Genomic DNA, 20,892 nt, shown 5'->3' with positions numbered 1-20,892 from the left:
ATTATTCAGTTACGTTAGTACATTTTATATATTCACAGTTGCATTTTGATTATTCTCTGTCAAAAAATATCAGTCCAGGTGTCTGGCAGTGGCACATGGGCACAAGGACTGTGTTTACATTTTGGTGGATCTAAAGAGTTTATTGACTAATTTTAATGTCTTTGATCCAAAATTGTTAAGAAAGTGTCTAGGGGTATGGATCCATACCTCTAGAATTTAATTCTAGAGGTACGGATAGACATAGTCTTAAATATAAGACCTGACATAACTCATATCACTTTGTAAGTTCATTTTAATTGATATTTTACATTTTTTTTTAGGTAGAAATGAAAAAATCGAAGATGTCTTCCCACTTCTCCCTAAAGTCTCCCCACTTCTTCCTAAATCAGCTTGAGGGAGAAGTGACTTCTCCCAAAAAATTGGACCTATATAGCTAGACCCCTGTTTCTAGCCCGAGGCATCAACTGAACCTCCTATCATTTCCTAGCCTCATCCATATGCATGAGTTTGTAAAATATCCTTGTCGCCATTGTAGTAAAATACCCCAGTCACTGCCGAGGATCGAATCCCGGACCTTGTGATCTGTAGGCAGACACTCTAAAGTCGCTAGTTAACCCAACAGCAAGGCTGTAGGAAGTAGCCTTATATACCTACAACCACTACACACCAGTACATCAATTGTCAATGTCCCAAGCTGTTCAGCTTAAAACCCCCTCTTATTTATTAAACCCAGAGATTAGTATCAATGTCTAGTCTGAAAGTAAATTTCCTATCTCTCATATCTTATTCAAGGAACTCTTAAGCTGAATAATTGATGAAGCTAATATGACGTCAATTAATGACAGAGAGTTCCAAATACATATCACTGTTCTCTGACTGACTGAAAAAGTTTTTCCTTAAATATGTCTTTCTTGCACTGTTTCTTATTTAATTTAAATGCATGACCTCCTCTGTTTGTATTACTTAGTTGAAAAAAGTTTTGTACAATCATGCTTACTTAGTCTTTTTGTGCCCCCACCACTCAGTGGAGGGGGCATATAGATTTGGTCTTGTCCGTGTGTCCATCCGTTCGTCCATGCATCTATCAGTCCGAAAAAGTTTGTGACGCGCCTAGCTCAAAAAGTAGAGTCTTTATCATTATATGAATTTACACACCTTCTGTTTTTCATCTTGCTCCGATCCCTATTTCCAGAGTTATGGCCCTTGAAATAGTAAAAACTGCACACTTTCACATTGTAACGCGCCTAGCTCAAAGAGCATTTGATATAAATTGATGAAACCTTGCATTAGTCTTAATCATGATATGAACTTGCGCACCTCCTATTTTTCGTCTGGCTCTGCCCCCGATTTTCAGAGTTACATGTATGGCACCTGAAATAGTCAAAAATGTGCATTTTCACATAATGACGCGCCTAGCTCAAAAAGTATTTCATATAAATTGATGAACCCTTGCATGAGTCTTTATCATGATATGAACTTGTGCACCTCCTATTTTTCGTCTGGCTCCGCCCCCTATTTTCAGAGTTATGGTCCTTGAAATAGTAAAAAATGCACATTTTCACCTTGTGACGTGCCTAGCTCAGTAAGTATTTCACATAAATTGATTAAACCTTGCTTGAGTCTTATCATGATGAACTTGCCCATCCCTATTTTTTGTCTGCCTCCACCCCTATTTTCAAAGTTATGGCCCCTGAAATAGTAAAAAAATGCACATTTTCTCCTAATGACGTGCCTATTTGAAAAAGTATTTGATGTAAACTCACGAAACCTTGCATGAGTCTTTATCATGATGTGACCTTGCACACTTGGCATTCTTCTTGAGATTTTAATGCTAATTACAGAGTTGCGGCCCTTTAAATAGCCAAAATAGTGGATTTTATGTTTGTGATGCTCATAGCTCATAAAAGTATATGGCCTACAATAATGAATCCTCTATATAAAATGTTTGTTCAGGCTATACCCCCTTAAGACTGCAAACATTTGAATTATTGCCCCTTATTTTTGACAAATGTACAAGTGGGGGCACACCCTGTGTCCTACAGACACATTCTAGTTTATTCATGATGTCCCCTTGTAAATCAGGGTAAATTTACAGCCAGTAAATGATCTTCATTTGGCAAATCTTGTTTTTCCCTTTAATACCAATTTTGTTGCTCTTTTCTGAACTCTTTCAACAGCTTCAATATCTTTACTGCATCTAGAATTCCGTAATTTGCAGTACTCTGATTTTGACCTCTCGAGTTTTATACACAAACAGTTTAATGAAAGATTTTTTTTCAAGGTAGAGGAAAGTTCTCCTTATTAATTCATTAGTTCTGTTACCCATGTATGGCCAGGAAAGGAATACATTAACAGGCTGAGCACATATCCTGATCTGGAACACTATTAAAAAAGATATGGCAGTTTAAAATTTAAGAAAAATGCTGATCATGGAGGCAGCCATTTAAGTGTGTTTATAACATCATTTAAACTCTGCTGAATTCTTTATAAAGCAAATAACCTTTGAAATAGATTAATTTCATATATGGCTCTTGAGTGTAAGATGAAAAACATGGTAATTTCTTTCATTAAACTGGAAAAAAGTAGAGAAACTATTTTACAGAAATAAATAACTACAGTTCAGATCTGTATATATCTAGAAATTTTGTAAATCCACCATTTTATTTTTTGTTGCCATTAAAACAAAAGGGCCGCCATTTTGATAAAGTATTTAAATGCTCATAACCTCATTTTTAATCCGATTTTGAAAATTCTTTCACCTTTAAACTATAAGAAATCCTATCAAACGGAATTAACACAAGAACAACATTGCTTCCACTTTTATACTTGACAACGCTTTAAAAATGTATTGCAAAAGAAATAAAAATAATAATGGTCTTTTCAGTTCTATTATTCTTGTTTTACCATTCTATCATTCTTGTTTTATCCTGGTCAGAACAAAGTAGCTAATTTACCCCAATTGGGAGATGTGTCAAACATACCCTGTACTTTGCATATTAAGTCCATCAACTTCAGAAATTGCAATATGAGACTTTGTCTTTTTCATATATATTTTTCTATTATTTCAACAATCTGCCATCATATCAAACTGACTTAACAGTAAACAGTGTGAACTTTAGCTTTAATACTGAAATGTTCACAGACAAATCTACCATAAAACCTTATAACTTTTAATTAAAAATTACCAGCTAACAGCCAAAGGTTTATTTGCAGAGTGACAGCATCAGCTACAATCAGTTAGCTTCTAAAATCTTTAATTACTTCCATTTTGCTTCGTCGTTCAATATCATACACTTACACATAAGCCTCCTGCTTGGCTTGCTATTTTTACCCGACCAATCAGCAACTTATCAGTTGATTTGTTTGCTAAAGAAGAATTGAAGATAAATGGAATTTTGTTTCTGAACCTTTATCCTGCTGGTAATGATTCTGCCTTTGCAACTATTGCAGAGCAGGCTGATCATGGTCTGCACTGTTTGTTATTCAGTCAGTAAATTTTCAGTGAACAACCCTTTGAGTAATAAATGGTACTGCCCAAATTGAATGATAGACCAGTCCATTTTAGAAATTTAGCAGGATAAGGGTTAAAAATTTTGTTTTTATATGTATACTCCGTTTTTCAAGTTCATCAAGTTTTAATAAATAATTTCATCTATAGATGTTTTCAGATAAAAATTACAAAATTGGATTAATTATAAGGCTCGAAAAACTCTCAGATAGAAAATTTGGAAAAAAGTAGTACAGAATGCATAACTCAAAATATTTTACATAATTATGTTTATTCAAAACAGTTCTTTTTCAGGCCACAATGCATTGCTTGAAAACTGTGAGAACACTACAGATAAGCAGATTGTCAAAGAAACTAGCTGACAAGCCTTGCCTTCACAATAGCAGGAAAGGAATTGTCAGTACAAAGAAGACCGTAAGTGCAACAGAAAATGCTGCAGATCATGTTGACAAGAACAGAAAAGAGACAGATGTTAAAAAGAAATCATATCCAGTAGCCTTGCAGTACTTTACAGATGCCAGTAGTGAAACAGATACAAGTAGACTTTCAGATTCACTGAAGATGTTTGAAGACAATTTGGAAAATATAAAATTTGATATTGAAAACTTGAGAGCGCTTAAATTAAAACATCAAGCATATCAGAGAGAATTATCTGAAGACACTGGCGATCCTGACCAAGCTGTCAAAGCAGTTCTCATTGGTACACCAGATGCTTATCACAAACCTTCTACTGTGCCGTGTGGGGGTTGCGGTGCATTCCTTCATTGCAACGACCCAGCTGTACCAGGCTATATTCCGCAAGAACAGTTTAAGGGCAGAAAAGTAGAGCATTTAGCAAAGTTATTGTGCAAGCGATGTACGCTGATGAATTCATCAAGCAAGATTATTCAAATGGACATTGATAAAAGCACTTACAAAGAAATAATCAGAAAGATCAAAAAAGAAAAGGCGCTTGTTTTAATGGTAATAGATGTAACAGATATAACAAATAGCATTATACCAGAATTTCTACATGGCATTGGAAAGCGCAGACCAATTTTTATTGTCGGGAATAAAATTGACTTAATTCCTAAAGACAGCAAAGGACATTTGAATAGAATATTACACAGGTTGAATCAGGAATGTGAAAGAGCGTCGTTAAATCCATCTGGTGAAAATATTCGGTATACGTGTCTTGTTAGTGCCAAAACTGGATATGGAATAGAGGAACTTATCAATAAATTGATCAAAACCTGGGAGGTGATTGGTATGTATAAATACTGATTATTTAATTACAGTGACTCATTATATGCATAATGCAATATCAGCTACATATAAAGGGAAGTAATTAATCATTTTTTTTTATTGGTACAGTCACAATTTTTTCTGAAATACTGTTTAATTGTGACACTTTTTTTCATGTCTGTTTTCGATAGAAATGCTTAAAGAATAATAAATTACATGTAAGTAGTTTCTTTGGTTTGAAACGTTAAAAATATGTTGGATCCAAATTTCGTATTTGAAACATGAACAATGACTTCATATAGTTCATGTAAACATATCATTAACAAGTTTATGCGTAATAATGAATTATGCATTAGGTTTAGAATAGTACACACTGCATACATGTATAGATAAACACAGTATAAATGTGTACTAACACTTAAAAACTGACTGCTTTTTTAACAATCATCTGTTACTGCATGACATTTAGTTATGACTCCATGGAGCTCTATCTGCAAACAGTTTACATAGGTTATAATATGTAGCATTGTTTAGTAAAGTTAACTGTAATTGATGAGGATTTTATACATTTCAAGTAAATATCTAAAAGATAGAATATATTGTAGTGAAAGATTCCCATTGGATATCTTTTATATGAACATGTTTAACCTTTAGCCTGCTGGCAGCAAGTGATTCCACCTTTGCGACCAGTGCAGATCAAGATCAGCCTGAACATCCGTGCAAGCTGATCATGGTTTGCACTGTTCGCTATTCAGTCAGTAAATTTTCAGTGAACACCCCTTTGATAGTTAAAGTGTATGCCAACCTAATGGCACTGCCAGATAGAACATAGTGCATATGTGTGACATGCGTACCACCGCAACAAGTTGAGTTTTTCGAGCTATAGAATAGTTTCAGCCTTTTGGATAAAAAGAAATAGAAATACAATGACTTTATAATATAGTATAATTTCTTTGAAAGAAACCCAGTCAGATGGCAAATATAGTCATTGTAAGATTAATGAAAAGGTATTTAATATACATTCTTTAGATATTCACCAAGGGAGTGGTTCAGGCTATTAATTTCGAATCAGTTGTCTCTCAAGCGCCAAGGGCTCAATGTTGGGCTTTGGGTGTAGAGCTAGCAATGCCTGTATAAGCACCCTGGAATCTTCCGGCAAAGTCTCCAGAAATTGTGTCGTTTTGATGTGAAACCCAGTAGAAAAAAAAACAACAAACAAACAAGTATGCAGCCTGTCTTGCAAAAAAATATCAGAAATTTACTATATTCCACTATTGCATGAATTTATACATTTTCATAATGATAATTTTTAGGTACAATGTTACTTTTCTATATTGTAGGTAATGTTTACTTAGTCGGCACAACAAATTCTGGAAAATCAACGCTGTTTAACAAGTTCCTTGAATCGGATTATTGCAAACATACATGTCGGGATATTGTGCAGAGGGCAACTGTTTCAAGATGGCCAGGTAAGAATAAACCTGGTAATTTTGGTAGGTCTTTATGAGGGATCTACCCACTTTAAAAAGTGCACACAGTGTTAGACATAGGGTTGAGGGGGTGACATATGGCATCTCCATTGAACTGAAATTGATATCATTGGTTTAGACAGGAGTCCTCTGTATAGGTGCTTCCAGAATTGGAAATCTCTTCTGTGTCTTACAAGTTATCCTCCACCTAAAATCTCTAACATTTTCTAGCCCGGCCGCTTCATTCAGTAGGTAGAGCGTTGGTCTATGGATGGCGGGGTCGTGATTTAGATCCTCAAGCGGGGCGTATGTTCTCCGTGACTATTTGATAAACAACGTTGTGTCTGAAATTATTGGTCCTCCACCTCTGATTCATGTGGGGAAGTTGGCAGTTACTTGCGTAGAACAGGTTTGTACTGGTACAGAATCCAGGAACCCTGGTTAGGTTAACTGCCCGCCGTTACATGACTGAAATACTGTTGAAAAACGGCGTTAAACTCAAAACAAACAAACAAACTAACATTCTCTAGACTTATTCTGGGTAGCAAGTGATGACTTTAAATAAATAAAGATAAGAAACACCATCTGCTTAAGCAATTTGTTCATTTGACTACTGATGTAATGACTACTGGTGAAATGACAACTGGTTACCAGTTGCACTTAAGTAATGATATAATGGTTGCAAGTTTTATGCCCTAGCAAGTCATATATTTGAATATTTGACTACAGGTGGAATGTTTATTATGGTTAGTCAAAATGGCGAAGCACAGTTAATTGTTATTCCTTCAGTAGGATAGAACTTAACACATCATTATAAATAGATCAGATAAGATTTTTTTTGGACATGTATATAATAATTTTTATGTTATTCTGTTTTAGGAACAACTTTAAACTTGATCAAATTCCCGATCATTAGAGCAGATAAATGGAAATTGTTCCTTCGTACAATGCGCATCAAAGAAGATCAAATGAAACAGACAGAAATTCGAGAAAAGAAAAAAGAAAAATTGAAAGAGTATGGTGGAACTCACAATGCAAAACTGTTTGGTAAAAAATTGTGATTGCAGTTTTAAATATACATTTATGTGTTAAGGTTAAGTTTAAACTTATCAATTTTACATCAGCTATGGGTCACTTGTGGCAGAGTGGTTATTTTTGCTGACTAAATCATAATGCGCTGAGGTGCAGATGGTTCAAAACTTCCATTTCAGGCACAGATTAAGTCTTTTATGTGAAGAAATCATCTGTCTTGTAGAAGGCCAGTGGTTCTACTAGATTGGTGTCTGAAATAACAGCATGCAGTTTTGTAGTGTTTCTGTGTGTACTGTGCATCTGTCAATATTTCACATTGTACACTTTTAATCAAGTTAGTTTTGACACCTTATAGGTGTATTTTGTCCCAGCACAGAGTATGTTTCGTATTATGTGCAAACTGAGTTCAATTCGTTTACTCCCAGCTTTTCGTAATGAAAATGAACACAAATTATCAGTGTTCACTTTGAGAAATTGAAGTGCTTGGGTGCTCCATTTCACAGTTAAGGCATTTCAGCTGCAGTTGCCCTAGTGGGATATAGAGGGACTAGTTTTATTCTCCTGGTCTGATATTGGAAATATACAAGACGTGTTTCCTAATGATAATTAGATAATCTGTTTATAAAACAGCCAAGGTTGGTAAGACGGACTTCCGAAGTGATGTTACAAAAGCGACGGAGGACAAAAAATATGAAATAACTGGACAACACTTCACAAGCTACAAGTTTAGTTCAGGTAGGTTGCCACTTTAAATTTATGAGTGAGAATTCTGACGAATGTATTTTTGTCTCGGTAAAATGCATGGAAGTGCTATCAAAACCATAGTCTTGTTTAAATGACGAGTTTTATTCACAAATGAAAATGAATTGCTCATGTTTGCTTTACATAAATTTAATGCAGCTCAATTGTGATGAAAGCTTCAAGCTTACTTGAACCACTCGAGTCCACTGCCTGGAAAAATGAGACTGGTGTCATAAGAGAAGGCGTTGTCATAACCTCAGTGGGGCTTGAACACACAACCTCGTGGTTGAGCTGCCGACACAACCACTAACCACTAGACCACCACTCCCCTAAAAATGTTAAAAATGGAATTCTAATACGCTTGTCTCTGTTAAAACACTCTTACTCTAGAATGACATCAAGTTAATGTGCGGAGACGTGAAAGTTTTTGTTGCGACAAAGAAAGAGCCCTTCTTTATTTTATCTATTGTTTTAGATTAAAGGCTTGTTAGAATCAAAATAATTTAAAGCAAAACCATGTTTTAACACTATTTATACACTCAGGCAGTAATACATTGTACAAATAATTTCAGTCGCGCCGCACCCTCGTGATTTTATTACGCCCAACGTATAACCGTCCATCTTGTATCAATTGTGTTAAAACACTCTTTTGCTATAAATTATTTCTTAAATGAAACTTGTTCCATTAGAGCCCACTGGTCGTTAGCACAAACATTCTTAGAAAGAGATATTTTTGTTGTTTACTTCACACCAGAAGTTGATATTTTAAATCAACAATGCTTTAAAATACACTACCTTAACATCAGTATTAATTTCCAACTATTTGAGTTATGCACACATTGGGTGTATAATATACTTTAGCCTAGTTTATAGACTGTGCACCATTCAATTCATGTGTACGTTCAGTGTGGGAGACTTAATGCTGACCGTGCTTTGTTCCGTAAAGCATCCAGAATGAATGGAATAACTTATTTCCAGTGAAGATAATGGCAGGTGTCGTATTTACCTCTCTAGCCTCAAGTTTATTACCAAGTTAGGTATGAATTACTAAGCTCTGAACACTAGTGGGAAGATCGGTTGTAACCAGAAACTGAACCACTAGTATTGTGCTCTAGCCTGCTATTATATAGATAGGCTGGTAACCAGTCAGAGCACTCATACAATTATACATGAATGTGTTATACTTTATGACTCATAAGTATCAATGACGTGTGGATTTGGTATTTTCACATGATGCAGAGGAAAATGATGTTATAACCAACGTCAATGACAAGTCTTCAGTGTTGGGTCTCAGGAAAACTATACTGGAAGAAATGTATCCAACATCGAAGTGGACATGTGATACGCCTGGCCTCATCAATGAGAATCAGGTCTGTATAGTTGTAGAATATTACAAAATTGCTTTACTTTAAAAGGGGCATGCCTAATAGCTTTACTTTTAAAGGGGCATGCCTAATAGCTTTACATTTAAAGGGGCATGCCAAATTCCTTTACTTTTAAAGGGGCATGCGTAATGCTTTACATTTACATTTAAAGGGGCATGCCTAATTGCTTTACTTTTAAAGAGGCATGCGTAATTGCTTTACTTTTAAAGGGGCATGCCTAATTGCTTTACTTTTAAAGGGGCATGCCAAATTGCTTTACTTTTAAAGGGGCATGCCTAATTGCTTTACTTTTAAAGGGGCATGCGTAATTGCTTTACATTTAAAGGGGCATGCCTAATTGCTTTACTTTTAAAGGGGCATGCCTAATTGCTTTTTTTTTAAAGGGGCATGCGTAATTGCTTTACTTTTAAAGGGGCATGCCTGATTGCTTTACTTTAAAAGGGGCATGCGTAATTGCTTTACTTTAAAAGGGGCATGCCTTATTGCTTTACTTTTAAAGGGGCATGCCTTATTGCTTTACTTTAAAAGGGGCATGCCTTATTGCTTTACTTTAAAAGGGGCATGCCTTATTGCTTTACTTTAAAAGGGGCATGCCTTATTGCTTTACTTTAAAAGGGGCATGCCTTATTGCTTTACTTTAAAAGGGGCATGCCTTATTGCTTTACTTTTAAAGGGGCATGCCTTATTGCTTTACTTTTAAAGGGGCATGCCTTATTGCTTTACTTTAAAAGGGGCATGCCTTATTGCTTTACTTTTAAAGGGGCATGCCTTATTGCTTTACTTTAAAAGGGGCATGCCTTATTGCTTTACTTTAAAAGGGGCATGCCTTATTGCTTTACTTTAAAAGGGGCATGCCTTATTGCTTTACTTTTAAAGGGGCATGCCTTATTGCTTTTCTTTTAAAGGGGCATGCCTTATTGCTTTACTTTTAAAGGGGCATGCCTTATTGCTTTACTTTTAAAGGGGCATGCGTAATTGCTTTACTTTTAAAGGGGCATGCTTGATTGCTTTACTTTTAAAGGGGCATGCTTAATTGCTTTACTTTTAAAGGGGCATGCCTAATTGCTTTACTTTTAAAGGGGCATGCTTGATTGCTTTACTTTTAAAGGGGCATGCTTGATTGCTTTACTTTTAAAGGGACATGCCTCTAGATGAATATTGTAAAAGTCAGTACTTTAAACAGATTGAAATGAATATTAAATATAAAAAAATATCATTTGAGTTGGTTCTATATGTTACATTTAAGTATACACTAAATTCAGTCACTTGCCGGTTAATAGTGAAACCTATTGCCAGAGGTCCAAAGGTTTACTATCAATGCTCTATGACCTAGTGTGAAATCTAAACATACCAAAAATATATAAAAGTCCATGGACATGCATATGTTATCCAAGATATTTTGTAAGAATTCGTGGTTAGGCTTATGTTCTCCATAATGATTATCATTTGTCAGAAGTCCATGGATAGGCTATGTTCTCCATTATCATTTGTCAGAATTCAATGGTTAGGCTTATGTTTCCCCTTACTATTTGTCAGAAGTCCATGGTTAGACTGTGTTCTCTGTAATCATTTGTCAGAAGTCTATTAATTGTTATGTCAATGCTCTCTATAATCATTTAAGAAATCCTTGTTCAGGTGAATTTTAACTGTAAAGATATGTTTAATCAAGCTGTAACAATAAGTATGGTTTTTTAAACTCAACCTCTGACTTGTAGGACTAGTGGTTTCTTGCATCATTTTCTTGCAGGAACAAGCAAGTACTGCTGCAGAATCTAGGAAAACAAGGGTTAGATTAGTTGCATCATTGGAATTTTTAGCTCGACTATTCATAGAATAGTAGAGCTATTGGACTCGCCCATGTGTCAGCGTCCGGGTCCCGATTTGGTTAAGGTTTTGTATGTAAGCTGATGTCTCAGTAACCACTTGTGGGAATGGATTGAAACTTCACACACTTATTCACTGTGATAAACTGACTTACATTGCACAGTTTCCATAACTTTATTTTGCTTTTTTACAAAATTATGCCCCTTTTTTGACTTAGAAATTTTTGGTTAAGGTTTTGTATGTAAGCTGGTATCTCAGTACTCACTAATGGGAATTGATTGAAACTTCACACACTTATTTACTGTGATAAACTGACTTACATTGCAATCGTTCCATAACTCTATTTTGCTTTTTTACAAAATTATGCCCCTTTTTCGACTTAGAAATTTTTGGTTAAGGTTTTGTATGTAAGCTGGTATTTCAGTACTCACTAATGGGAATGGATTGAAACTTCACACACTTGTTCACTGTCATGATCTGACATGCACAAAGCAGGTTCCATAACTCTATTCATTTTTTTTTTCAAAATTATGCCCCTTTTTCAACTTAGTAGTTTTTGGTTAAGTTTTTCTATGTAAGCTGGTATCTCAGTATACACTAATGGGAAAGGATTGAAACTTCACACACTTGTTCACTGTCATGATATGACATGCAGTGCAAAGTGTCAATAACTCTACTTCACATTTTACAAAAATATGCCCCTTTTTCAACTTAGAAGTTTTTGGTTAATTTCTTATATTTAAGCTGGTATCTCAGTACCCACTTGTGGGAATGGATTGAAACTTCACACACTTATTCACTGTGATAAACTGACTTACATTGCACAGGTTCCATAACTCTACTTGCTTTTTTACAAAATTATGCCCCTTTTTCGACGTAGAAATTTTTGGTTAAGGTTTTGTATGTAAGCTGGTATTTCAGTCCTCACTAATGGGAATGGATTGAAACTTCACACACTTGTTCACTGTCACGATATGACATGCAGTGCAAAGGGTCAATAACTCTACTTTGCATTTCACAAAAATATGCCCCTTTATCAACTTAGAAGTTTTTGGTTTTTAAATTCTTATATGTAAGCTGGTATCTCGGTACCCACTAATGGGAATGGATTGAAACTTCACACACCTGTCCACTGTCATGAGCTGATAAGCACTATGCAGGTTCCATAACCCTGTTTTGCTTTTTTTACTAAATTATGCCCCTTTTTCGACTTTTGTATTCATTCAGTTGACAAGGCTGTTGAATAGTCGAGCGTTGCTGTCCTCCGTCAGCTCTTGTTTTGTTAGAATTGCATTTAAAACCAGTGTCAAGTGAACAACTGTTTTTGTTTGTAGCTGATCAACAGAATGACAGGGGAGGAACTGAAGAAGATACTGAAGGTAGAAATGATCCGTCCCCGAGTATTTGTCATGAAACCAGGAGATGTTATGTTTATTACAGGTCTTGCTAGGATTGATTACTTAGAGGTAGGACTTTCAAGATACTTTATGTAATTGTCTGAATAGTCTGAACTATTACGAGTCCACAGATGTCGAAATTCTGTCAGAAATATTCCTGTTATTGATATTGGAATATTGTAAGTTCATGAACCTTTCTTGGGGCATTTTTGCTGGATTATTTAACCCATTTCCATAATAAATATTAAAATTGAAGTAACCATAAATTTAAATCTACTTCTACTTCTCTTAAGGAGAGAGATTCAAATAAGCTTAGCTTTCTACTCAATCCTTCATGTCTTAATTATGTAATGTTTCATGTTGTAAATGTATATAATTTTATATGAATAAAATATTATTTAAACAAAATCTACTTTTGAAAGTTGAGTAAACATTTTGTCTTGATATTAGTTAACAAGATGATGTCACATGGATGTTGATCTGTATATTGCTTTGTTATATTGCAAACCAGTTTGTCTGATAATACACAGCCCTAATTTCTAGCAGGTTTGGGGTGGGAGGGGGTGGTGCTGGGGCAAGAAACTGATCTGCTTTTTTTTGGCAAACTTTGACACATTTTAGCTGCCATTTATCAAGTGTTGATAGGTAAGCTAACCGAATCTTTCCTGAGCCAGCATCCAGGGCCAGATTGCTTGTTTCTTTTTCAGGGAAGACGAAAAACGTATGTGACAGTACACACAAACCATTTATTACCTGTACATGTTGTGCAAGCTTGTGATGCAGATGCATTTTACACAGAAAACATAGGAACAGAAACTCTAGGTGTAAGTAGGTTTGATATTGATATGTTTTGTTTTGTATAGGGAATTTTTTGTATTTGGAACTCCCTTGTTCCAAACAAATTTTCGACAGTTTTGTTGACAACTTTAGAAAAATGTATATGCCTGTTTACCATTATCAAAACTGATTACATGTTTTTCTGTGATTATTTGAAATATTAGAGCGAAATATATCATGTAGTGTTTTCACATTGAAAAATAACAAAGATGTTTTTCATGTTCTAGAAAGTAATTTGGCTAAACAGTTGAAACATAAAATAAGAAAAAAATGTTTGGTTTACATGGAAGGACAGAATATTTAATCAAAAACATAATATACATTTTCCTCATGGCTTCCCCTACTCATGAAAAATTGCATCTGGCAACCACACTGTAAAAGGTACTTTAATTTTACACTGAAACAAACAAATATGCTTGATGTATAAGGCCTTTAGTGTTTTTAGCTTGACTTTTCAAAGAATAGGTAGATCAGTTTCACTCACCAATGCATCGGTGTCGTCGTCCCAATTTGATTACTTTCTTTTTAAGCTTGTGTCTCAGTAACCACATGTTTTAATAGATTGAAACATCACACACTTACTCACTGTGAAGAACTGATTTACATTTCACAGGTTCCATAACTCTATTTTGCTTTTTTACAAAATTATGCCCCTTTTTTATTTATATTTATTCAATTGTCAAGGCTGTTGAATAGTTGAGCTGTTTTGCTGTCCTCAGACAACTCTTGTTCTGATATATGAAATTCACACAAACAGTAGCACTGATACTGTTTCTGTGTTTCTGAATCAGTATGTACTGCAGGACATATTCAGTCATTTTCAATATGTACCAAGATTATCAAAGTTTTATCAAGTCATAGACTGTTCTTTTATCCAGCTTATACCATGTTATGAAGCTTCATTTATTTTAGTGTACAGACTTTCAGTGTATTGATTTCTCTTTAAAAGTTACCAATAGGAGATTCAAAAAGACTGGATAAGTTACCAAGTTTGTGTGGAAGAGAATTCAAGATAGATATCGAGGACAGATTGATAGCTGCAGCTGACCTTCAACTGTCTTCTCTTGGTAAGGCCTATAAATTGGGACACTAGAAAATCTATCAATAGAATCATAACAGACTAAATGAGCTGTGCCATAAGAAAACCAACATAGTGCGTTTGCGACCAGCATGGATCCTGACCAGCCTGCGCATCCACGCAGTCTGGTCTGGATCCATGCTGTTCGCTTTCAAAGACTATTGCAAATAGAGAAACCATTAGCGAACAGCATGGATCCAGACCAGACTACCCAGATGCGCAGGCTAGTCTGGATCCATGCTGGTCTCAAATGCACTATGTTGGTTTTCTCATGGTGTGGCTCAAATACTAATTGTGCCCCCCAATGAGTGGCGGGGGCATATAGATTTGGTCTTGTCCATGCGTCCGTCCGTGCATCTGTCCGTCAATTGATGAAACCTTGCATGAGTCTTAATCATGATATGAACTTGCGCAACTCCTATTTTTTATCTGGCTTCGCCCCCTATTTTTAGAGTTATGGCCCCTGAAATAGTCAAAAATGCACATTTTCACCTTGTGACATGCCTAGCTCAAAAAGTATTTGATACAGATACATGAAACCTTGCATGAGTCTTGATTATGATATGAACTTGCACATCTCCCATTTTTCATCTGGCTTTGCCCCCTATTTTCCGAGTTATGGCCCCTGAAATAGTAAAAAATGCGCATTTTCACCTTGTGACACGCCTAGCTCAAAAAGCGTTTGATATAGATTCATGAAACCTTGCATGAGTCTTAATCATGATATGAACTTGCGCACCTCTTATTTTTTATTTGGGTCGGCCCCCTATTTTCAGAGTTATGGCCCCTGAAATAGTCAAAAATGCACATTTTCACCTTGTGACATGCCTAGCTCAAAAAGTATTTGATATAGATTCATGAAAAACTTGCATGAGTCTTAATCATGATAGGAACTTGCGCACCTCCTATTTTTAGCTCGACTATTCGAAGAATAGTCTAGCTATTCTACTCACCCTGGCGTCGGCGTCGGCGTCGGCGTCGGCGTCGGCGTCGGCGTCACACCTTGGTTAAGTTTTTGCATGCAAGTACATACAGCCATCAATTAAAGGCATATAGCTTTGAAACTTATTTTTTCTTTTTCTAGGTCAATAACCAACCTCTCTGGGTCAAGTCCCATAACTCTGACATGTATTTTGAGCAAATTATGCCCCCTTTTGGACTTAGAAAATTTTGGTTAAAGTTTTACATGCAAGTTACTATCTCCAAAACTAATGCAGATATTGATTTGAAACTTCACATGTGTCTTCGGGGTTATAAAACTAGTTGATAGCAGCAAGTCCCATAACTCTGACTTTCATTTTGGCCAAATTATTCCCCCTTTTGGACTTAGCAAATTCTGGTTAAAGTTTTGCGTGCAAGTACATACAGCTATTTCTAAAAGGCATATAGATTTGAAACTTATTTTTTCTTTTTCTAGATCAATTACTAACCTGACTGGATCAAGTCCCATAACTCTGGCATGTATTTTGGGCAAATTATTCCCCCTTTTGGACTTCGAAAATTCTGGTTAAAGTTTTACATGCAAGTTTCTATCTCCAAAACTAATGCAGATATTGAATACTGGTTAAAGTTTTGCGTGCAAGTACATGCAGCTATTTCTAAAAGGCATATAGATTTGAAACTTACTTTTTCTTTTTCTAGATCAATTACCAACCTCACTGGGTCAAGACCCATAACTCTGACATGTTTTTTGAGCAAATTATGCCCCCTTTTAGACTTAGAAAATTTTGGTTAAAGTTTTACATGCAAGTTATTATCTCAAAAACTAATGCAGATATTGATTTGAAACTTCACATGTGTCTTCGGGGTTATAAAACTAGTTGATAGCAGCAAGTCCCATAACTCTGACCTTAATTTTGGCCAAATTATGCCCCCTTTTGGACTTAGCAAATTCTGGTTAAAGTTTTGCGTGCAAGTACATACAGCTATTTCTAAAAGGCATATAGATTTGAAACTTATTTTTTCTTTTTCTAGATCAATTACTAACCTGACTGGATCAAGTCCCATAACTCTGGCATGTATTTTGGGCAAATTATTCCCCCTTTTGGACTTCGAAAATTCTGGTTAAAGTTTTACATGCAAGTTTCTATCTCCAAAACTAATGCAGATATTGAATTGAAACTTCACATGTGCCTTTGGGGTTATAAAACTAGTTGATAGCAGCAAGTCCCATAACTGATATGCATTTTGGTCAAATTATTCCCCCTTTTGACCTTAAAACTCTTCTGATATTTAACCTTTTTGGGTAATATTTTCCTGCTTCTGGGACAATATTTCAAATAGTCGAGCTTGGCTGTCTTATGGACAGCTCTTGTTCATTTGGGTCCTCCCCCTATTTTTAGAGTTATGGCCCCTGAAATAGTCAAAAATACACATTTTCACCTTGTGATGCACCTAGCTCAAAAAGTATTTAATATAAATGGTTGAAAACTTGCATAAGTCTTTATCATGATATAAACTTGCACACCTCTAATTTTTTGGCAGGCTCCACCCCCTATTTTTAAAGTTATGGCCCTTGAAATAGTAAAAAAATGCACTTTTTCACCTAATTATGTGCCTAGCTCAAAAAGTATCAGATGTAAATTCAGGAAACCTTGCTGGGGTCTTTATCGTGATGTGAACTTGCACACTTGGCATTCCTCTTGAGAATCTTAACTCTTATTACAGAGTTATGGCCCGTGAAATAACCAGAATAGTGGATTTTTTGTTTGTGATGCTCATAGCTCAAAAAGTAAAGGGCCTAGAATAATGAATCCTTTTCATAAAATGATTGTTGACGCTATACCCCATTAAGACTGCAAACGTTTGAATTATTGGCCCTCATTTATGACAAATGTACCAGTGGGTGGCACACCCTGTGTCCTACAGACACATTCTAGTATTGTGTATTTTCTGATTGCACCATGCAATGAATTTACATCTATTTGAACAAGCAGAATTTCTATTTGTTATATCTTAAAAGTCAGAGTCCATGAATTTAGATTTCCATGAAATAGCCACTAAACTTTACGACCATAAAGTTAAATAATTTCAGTTACCTTATTTGGCTTTAAGTGATTAAAACTGCATTTAACCACTTAAGATTTCTTATAACCTTTCTGCTTAGAGGTTAAAATTGCTTATGAGCCCTTTTGCTTAGAGGTCAAAATAGCTTTTGATTTGTAGTGTTGGAAAAATTAGTTTTAGCTACAATCTTGTGTACTTTTTACGCTCCCAGAAGAGGAAGCATATAGTCGCCGCTTCATTCGTCTGTCTTTGTGTTCCAGTCGAATGATTTTTCACGGGGTTATTGCCGTTTGATTTTTCAAAAGTGGTATACTCAAGTAAAATTCTTTTAAGGAATATTTCTCAGCAACCACTGGTTGGAATTACCTATACTACATAGGAAGCTTTACTATCAAGAGAAGATGGGCATATTACTGTATCTTCGTGTTACGGTCAGATGATTTTTCACCCAGTTATTGCCCTTTGATTATTCAACAATTATAGCTACTATAGTACAATTTTTGTCCAGAGTATTTCTGAACAACCATTGGTTGGAATTTAGCCATACATCATAGGAAGGTTCATCATCAAGAGGAGATGCCCATATTATCTTCGTGTTCTGGTTGGTTGATTTTATACTAAGTTGTTGCCCTTTGATTACTCAACTTAGTATATTATAGTACAGTTCTTGTTTGGAGTATTTCTCTTCACAGCACCACTGGTTGGAGTTTAGCCATACGTGCTTCATAGGAAGCTTTACTGTCAAAAAGAGATGCGCATGTTATCTTCGTATTTCGGTTGCATCATTTTTCACTGATTTATAGCCCCTTGTTTAAACTATAGCACTATCATACGAGTATTTCTCAGCAACCACTGCCTTGCATTCAGCAGAAATTCATAGGATGCTTCTCTTCCAAGAGGAGGTGAATATATTTTCTTCATTATCCGTTGGAATGAGTTTACAACAAGAAATTACCCTTTGATCATTCAACATTAGTAAACTATATTTGCCCAGCCAGTAAATTCAACTTTTGTTCTTTTAATTTGCAAATTTCAGGGAGCATCCATCGGTTTTACCGATATTTCTTGTTGAAATTATGTTGTTCAGTTTGGAAAAACATTTGAAACAACGCCATTTTATTCAATGACATCAGCTTGTGTGTGCTATCTTGTTGTGTAACAGGCCGTCCTTGATATTATTAAACCAATATTGTATATACAAAAATCAAATTATTTTTTTTTACCATACAAAATACATGGTGAATGTAAATATTTTGATTTAAATGTTGTACAAGTGCTTCTCACAATATGACTGCAATACACAAAATCTGTCACCCCATATTCAAGGTCATAAGGGTCAAGAAGGGTTAGCAGCTCTGGAAGGGTTATCTTACCCAGAATTGCATTTTGTTATCCATGTCCAAATTTGATTTGTTTGGAGCATATGTAAGCAGGACTCATCCACAATCTTCAAGGTAAAGGTCATTACAGCTCAGAAGGACAGTAGATATTGCACTTTCTTTCTGTTGAGAATTTAATTATTATCCCCTGCTGATGGCCTTTTCTCACATGCATTATTACCCACCTTGATGCAGTAAAATCAGAGTTTTTCCCCTTGATTTAGTTAAAAGTTGTGATTTTTGACTGTGCCTAATTGACCTTTTGATGAATCTTCATGAAACTCTACACAAATGTAAATCACTATAGGGTTATTGTGTACATGCAATGTCATCAGGATCAGTTCATTAACCAGAGTTATCTATTTATTAACTGCAGAATTTTTGCCCTTAAACTGTTTTAGAATTTATAAATTCCCATCACAAAACAAAGTAACACATTCAATTTGATGGATCTTCATGAACCTTAATACAAATATAGATCACTATTGGGCAGAGCTTTTTCCCTTGATTCCATAAAAATTGGCAACATAACCAACTGTTACAGTCCTTTTTACATAGCTTGTGTATATACAGCAAGTGATTCTGCCTTTGCAATCCATACAGGCTGATCATAGTCTGCACTGTTTGCTTTTCAGTCAATAAATTTTCAGTGAACACTCCGTTGAATAGTAACCGGCACTGCACAAATTTGATGATGGACTAGTCCATTTTAGATATAGTAGGGTAAAGATTTAACTGTTATTTATCTTTCAGGCTGGGTATCATTCTCTGGACAGGAGATGTACATTTCCGCTCATATTAGAGCTTATACCCCTGGTGGCCGAGGAATGCATCTCAGATCACCAGCTTTATTACAAGACATTGCCGCTTTCAAAGGAACCAGAATTTCTGGGACAAAGCAATATGCAATGAAGAAACTGAAAATGTGAAAAATGCATATTTATAGAATTGACCTTTGACTGAAATTAATGAAAAAAGTATAGAATTCTTGCAGTAATACATATGAATGTATTGTTTAACTCTTAGCCTGCTGGCGGCAAATGATTATGCCTTTGCGACCAGTGCAGACCCAAGATCAGCCTGCACATCCGTGCAGTCTGATCATGGTCTGCACTGTTTGCTATTCAGTCAGTAAATTTTCAGTGAAAACCCCTTTGAATAATAAGTGGTACTGTCCAAATTGAAAGATGGACCAGTCCATTATATAAATATAGCAGGGTAAGGGTTAAGTCTTATTGAAAATTGACAAGAGATCTCATTCTGTGTTTCAAAACAAACTGTAAAATCATTTATTTTTGTGAGATGAAAATGACTTTTTACGTAGGGATATGGATTTGTGGATATCAACTTCTGAATGTAAAAAAATAAATTGGAATTTACTTTTTGTTAGGATTTTATTTCTATGATTTGCTACAACATGGAATCCATGAAAATTAGCATCACCCTTCACCCCACAAACTATAGTGATTCCACAGTATTTCATTTGTGTAAAAATGAAAGGGAAAATATATTGTTTGTTTTATCAAGGGTGAACTGAAACATTAAAGCAGTATTGAAACATATACATGTATCTTCTAACATTCATTTGTCGATTTTAATAGCTATTTAATAATTCATTTGCAGAAGTGATATGGCTAATACAGTACAACCTCTCCAGAGCAAAAACCTTTCTATAACAACATCATCAAAATTTCCCTAAGCTGATATATATACTGTCAAATTTACCTCTCCAGAACAACAACCTCTACATAACAGTCAATACTTGTATCTCCCAAAGGGTTCTGCTCTACAGAGGTTACACTGTACTGTGCAAAATTATTTTGCCTTGAAAGTGAGTCTTGTTCATGACGTTTATTGCCTGAGTAGTTACTTTGCTCTTTGGCTGGACAAATACCTTGTTGGGTCTCATGGAACAGTGATGAGTTATCTCTGGAACCTTATTCCGTCTTAAGATAATGAGCAATCTCTTGGACCTTATTTGATCTCATGGTAGAGTGATGAGTTTTCTCTGG

General features: G+C 35.4%; 1 protein-coding gene across 1 annotated transcript; it reads left to right on the top strand.

The window, feature by feature from the left end:
• Nucleotides 1-81: 81 nt before the first annotated feature.
• On the top strand, nt 82-20,442 carry LOC123546960 (nitric oxide-associated protein 1-like). Its single transcript, XM_045333652.2, has 10 exons — nt 82-124; nt 3,803-4,754; nt 6,073-6,201; nt 7,081-7,248; nt 7,864-7,968; nt 9,214-9,344; nt 12,518-12,649; nt 13,288-13,404; nt 14,367-14,484; nt 19,634-20,442. Exons 2-10 carry the CDS (start codon nt 3,809-3,811, stop codon nt 19,807-19,809), a joined length of 2,022 nt encoding a protein of 673 aa, XP_045189587.2. The 5' UTR covers nt 82-124; nt 3,803-3,808; the 3' UTR covers nt 19,810-20,442.
• The last annotated feature ends 450 nt before the right edge of the window (nt 20,443-20,892 follow it).

Source organism: Mercenaria mercenaria, chromosome 9, assembly GCF_021730395.1.
Source record: "Mercenaria mercenaria strain notata chromosome 9, MADL_Memer_1, whole genome shotgun sequence".
Classification (NCBI taxonomy): Eukaryota; Metazoa; Mollusca; class Bivalvia; order Venerida; family Veneridae; genus Mercenaria; species Mercenaria mercenaria.
This window is presented reverse-complemented; position numbering and strand designations above follow the sequence as displayed.

What these genes read in the sequence shown, in the direction of transcription:
- LOC123546960 (XM_045333652.2), top strand. Translation starts at nt 3,809, where the DNA reads ATGCATTGCTTGAAAACTGTGAGAACACTACAGATAAGCAGATTGTCA. An exon ending in CAAAACCTGGGAGGTGATTG is followed by an intron (nt 4,755 to 6,072) that starts GTATGTATAAAT and finishes TCTATATTGTAG; the next exon opens with GTAATGTTTACTTAGTCGGC. An exon ending in AACTGTTTCAAGATGGCCAG is followed by an intron (nt 6,202 to 7,080) that starts GTAAGAATAAAC and finishes ATTCTGTTTTAG; the next exon opens with GAACAACTTTAAACTTGATC.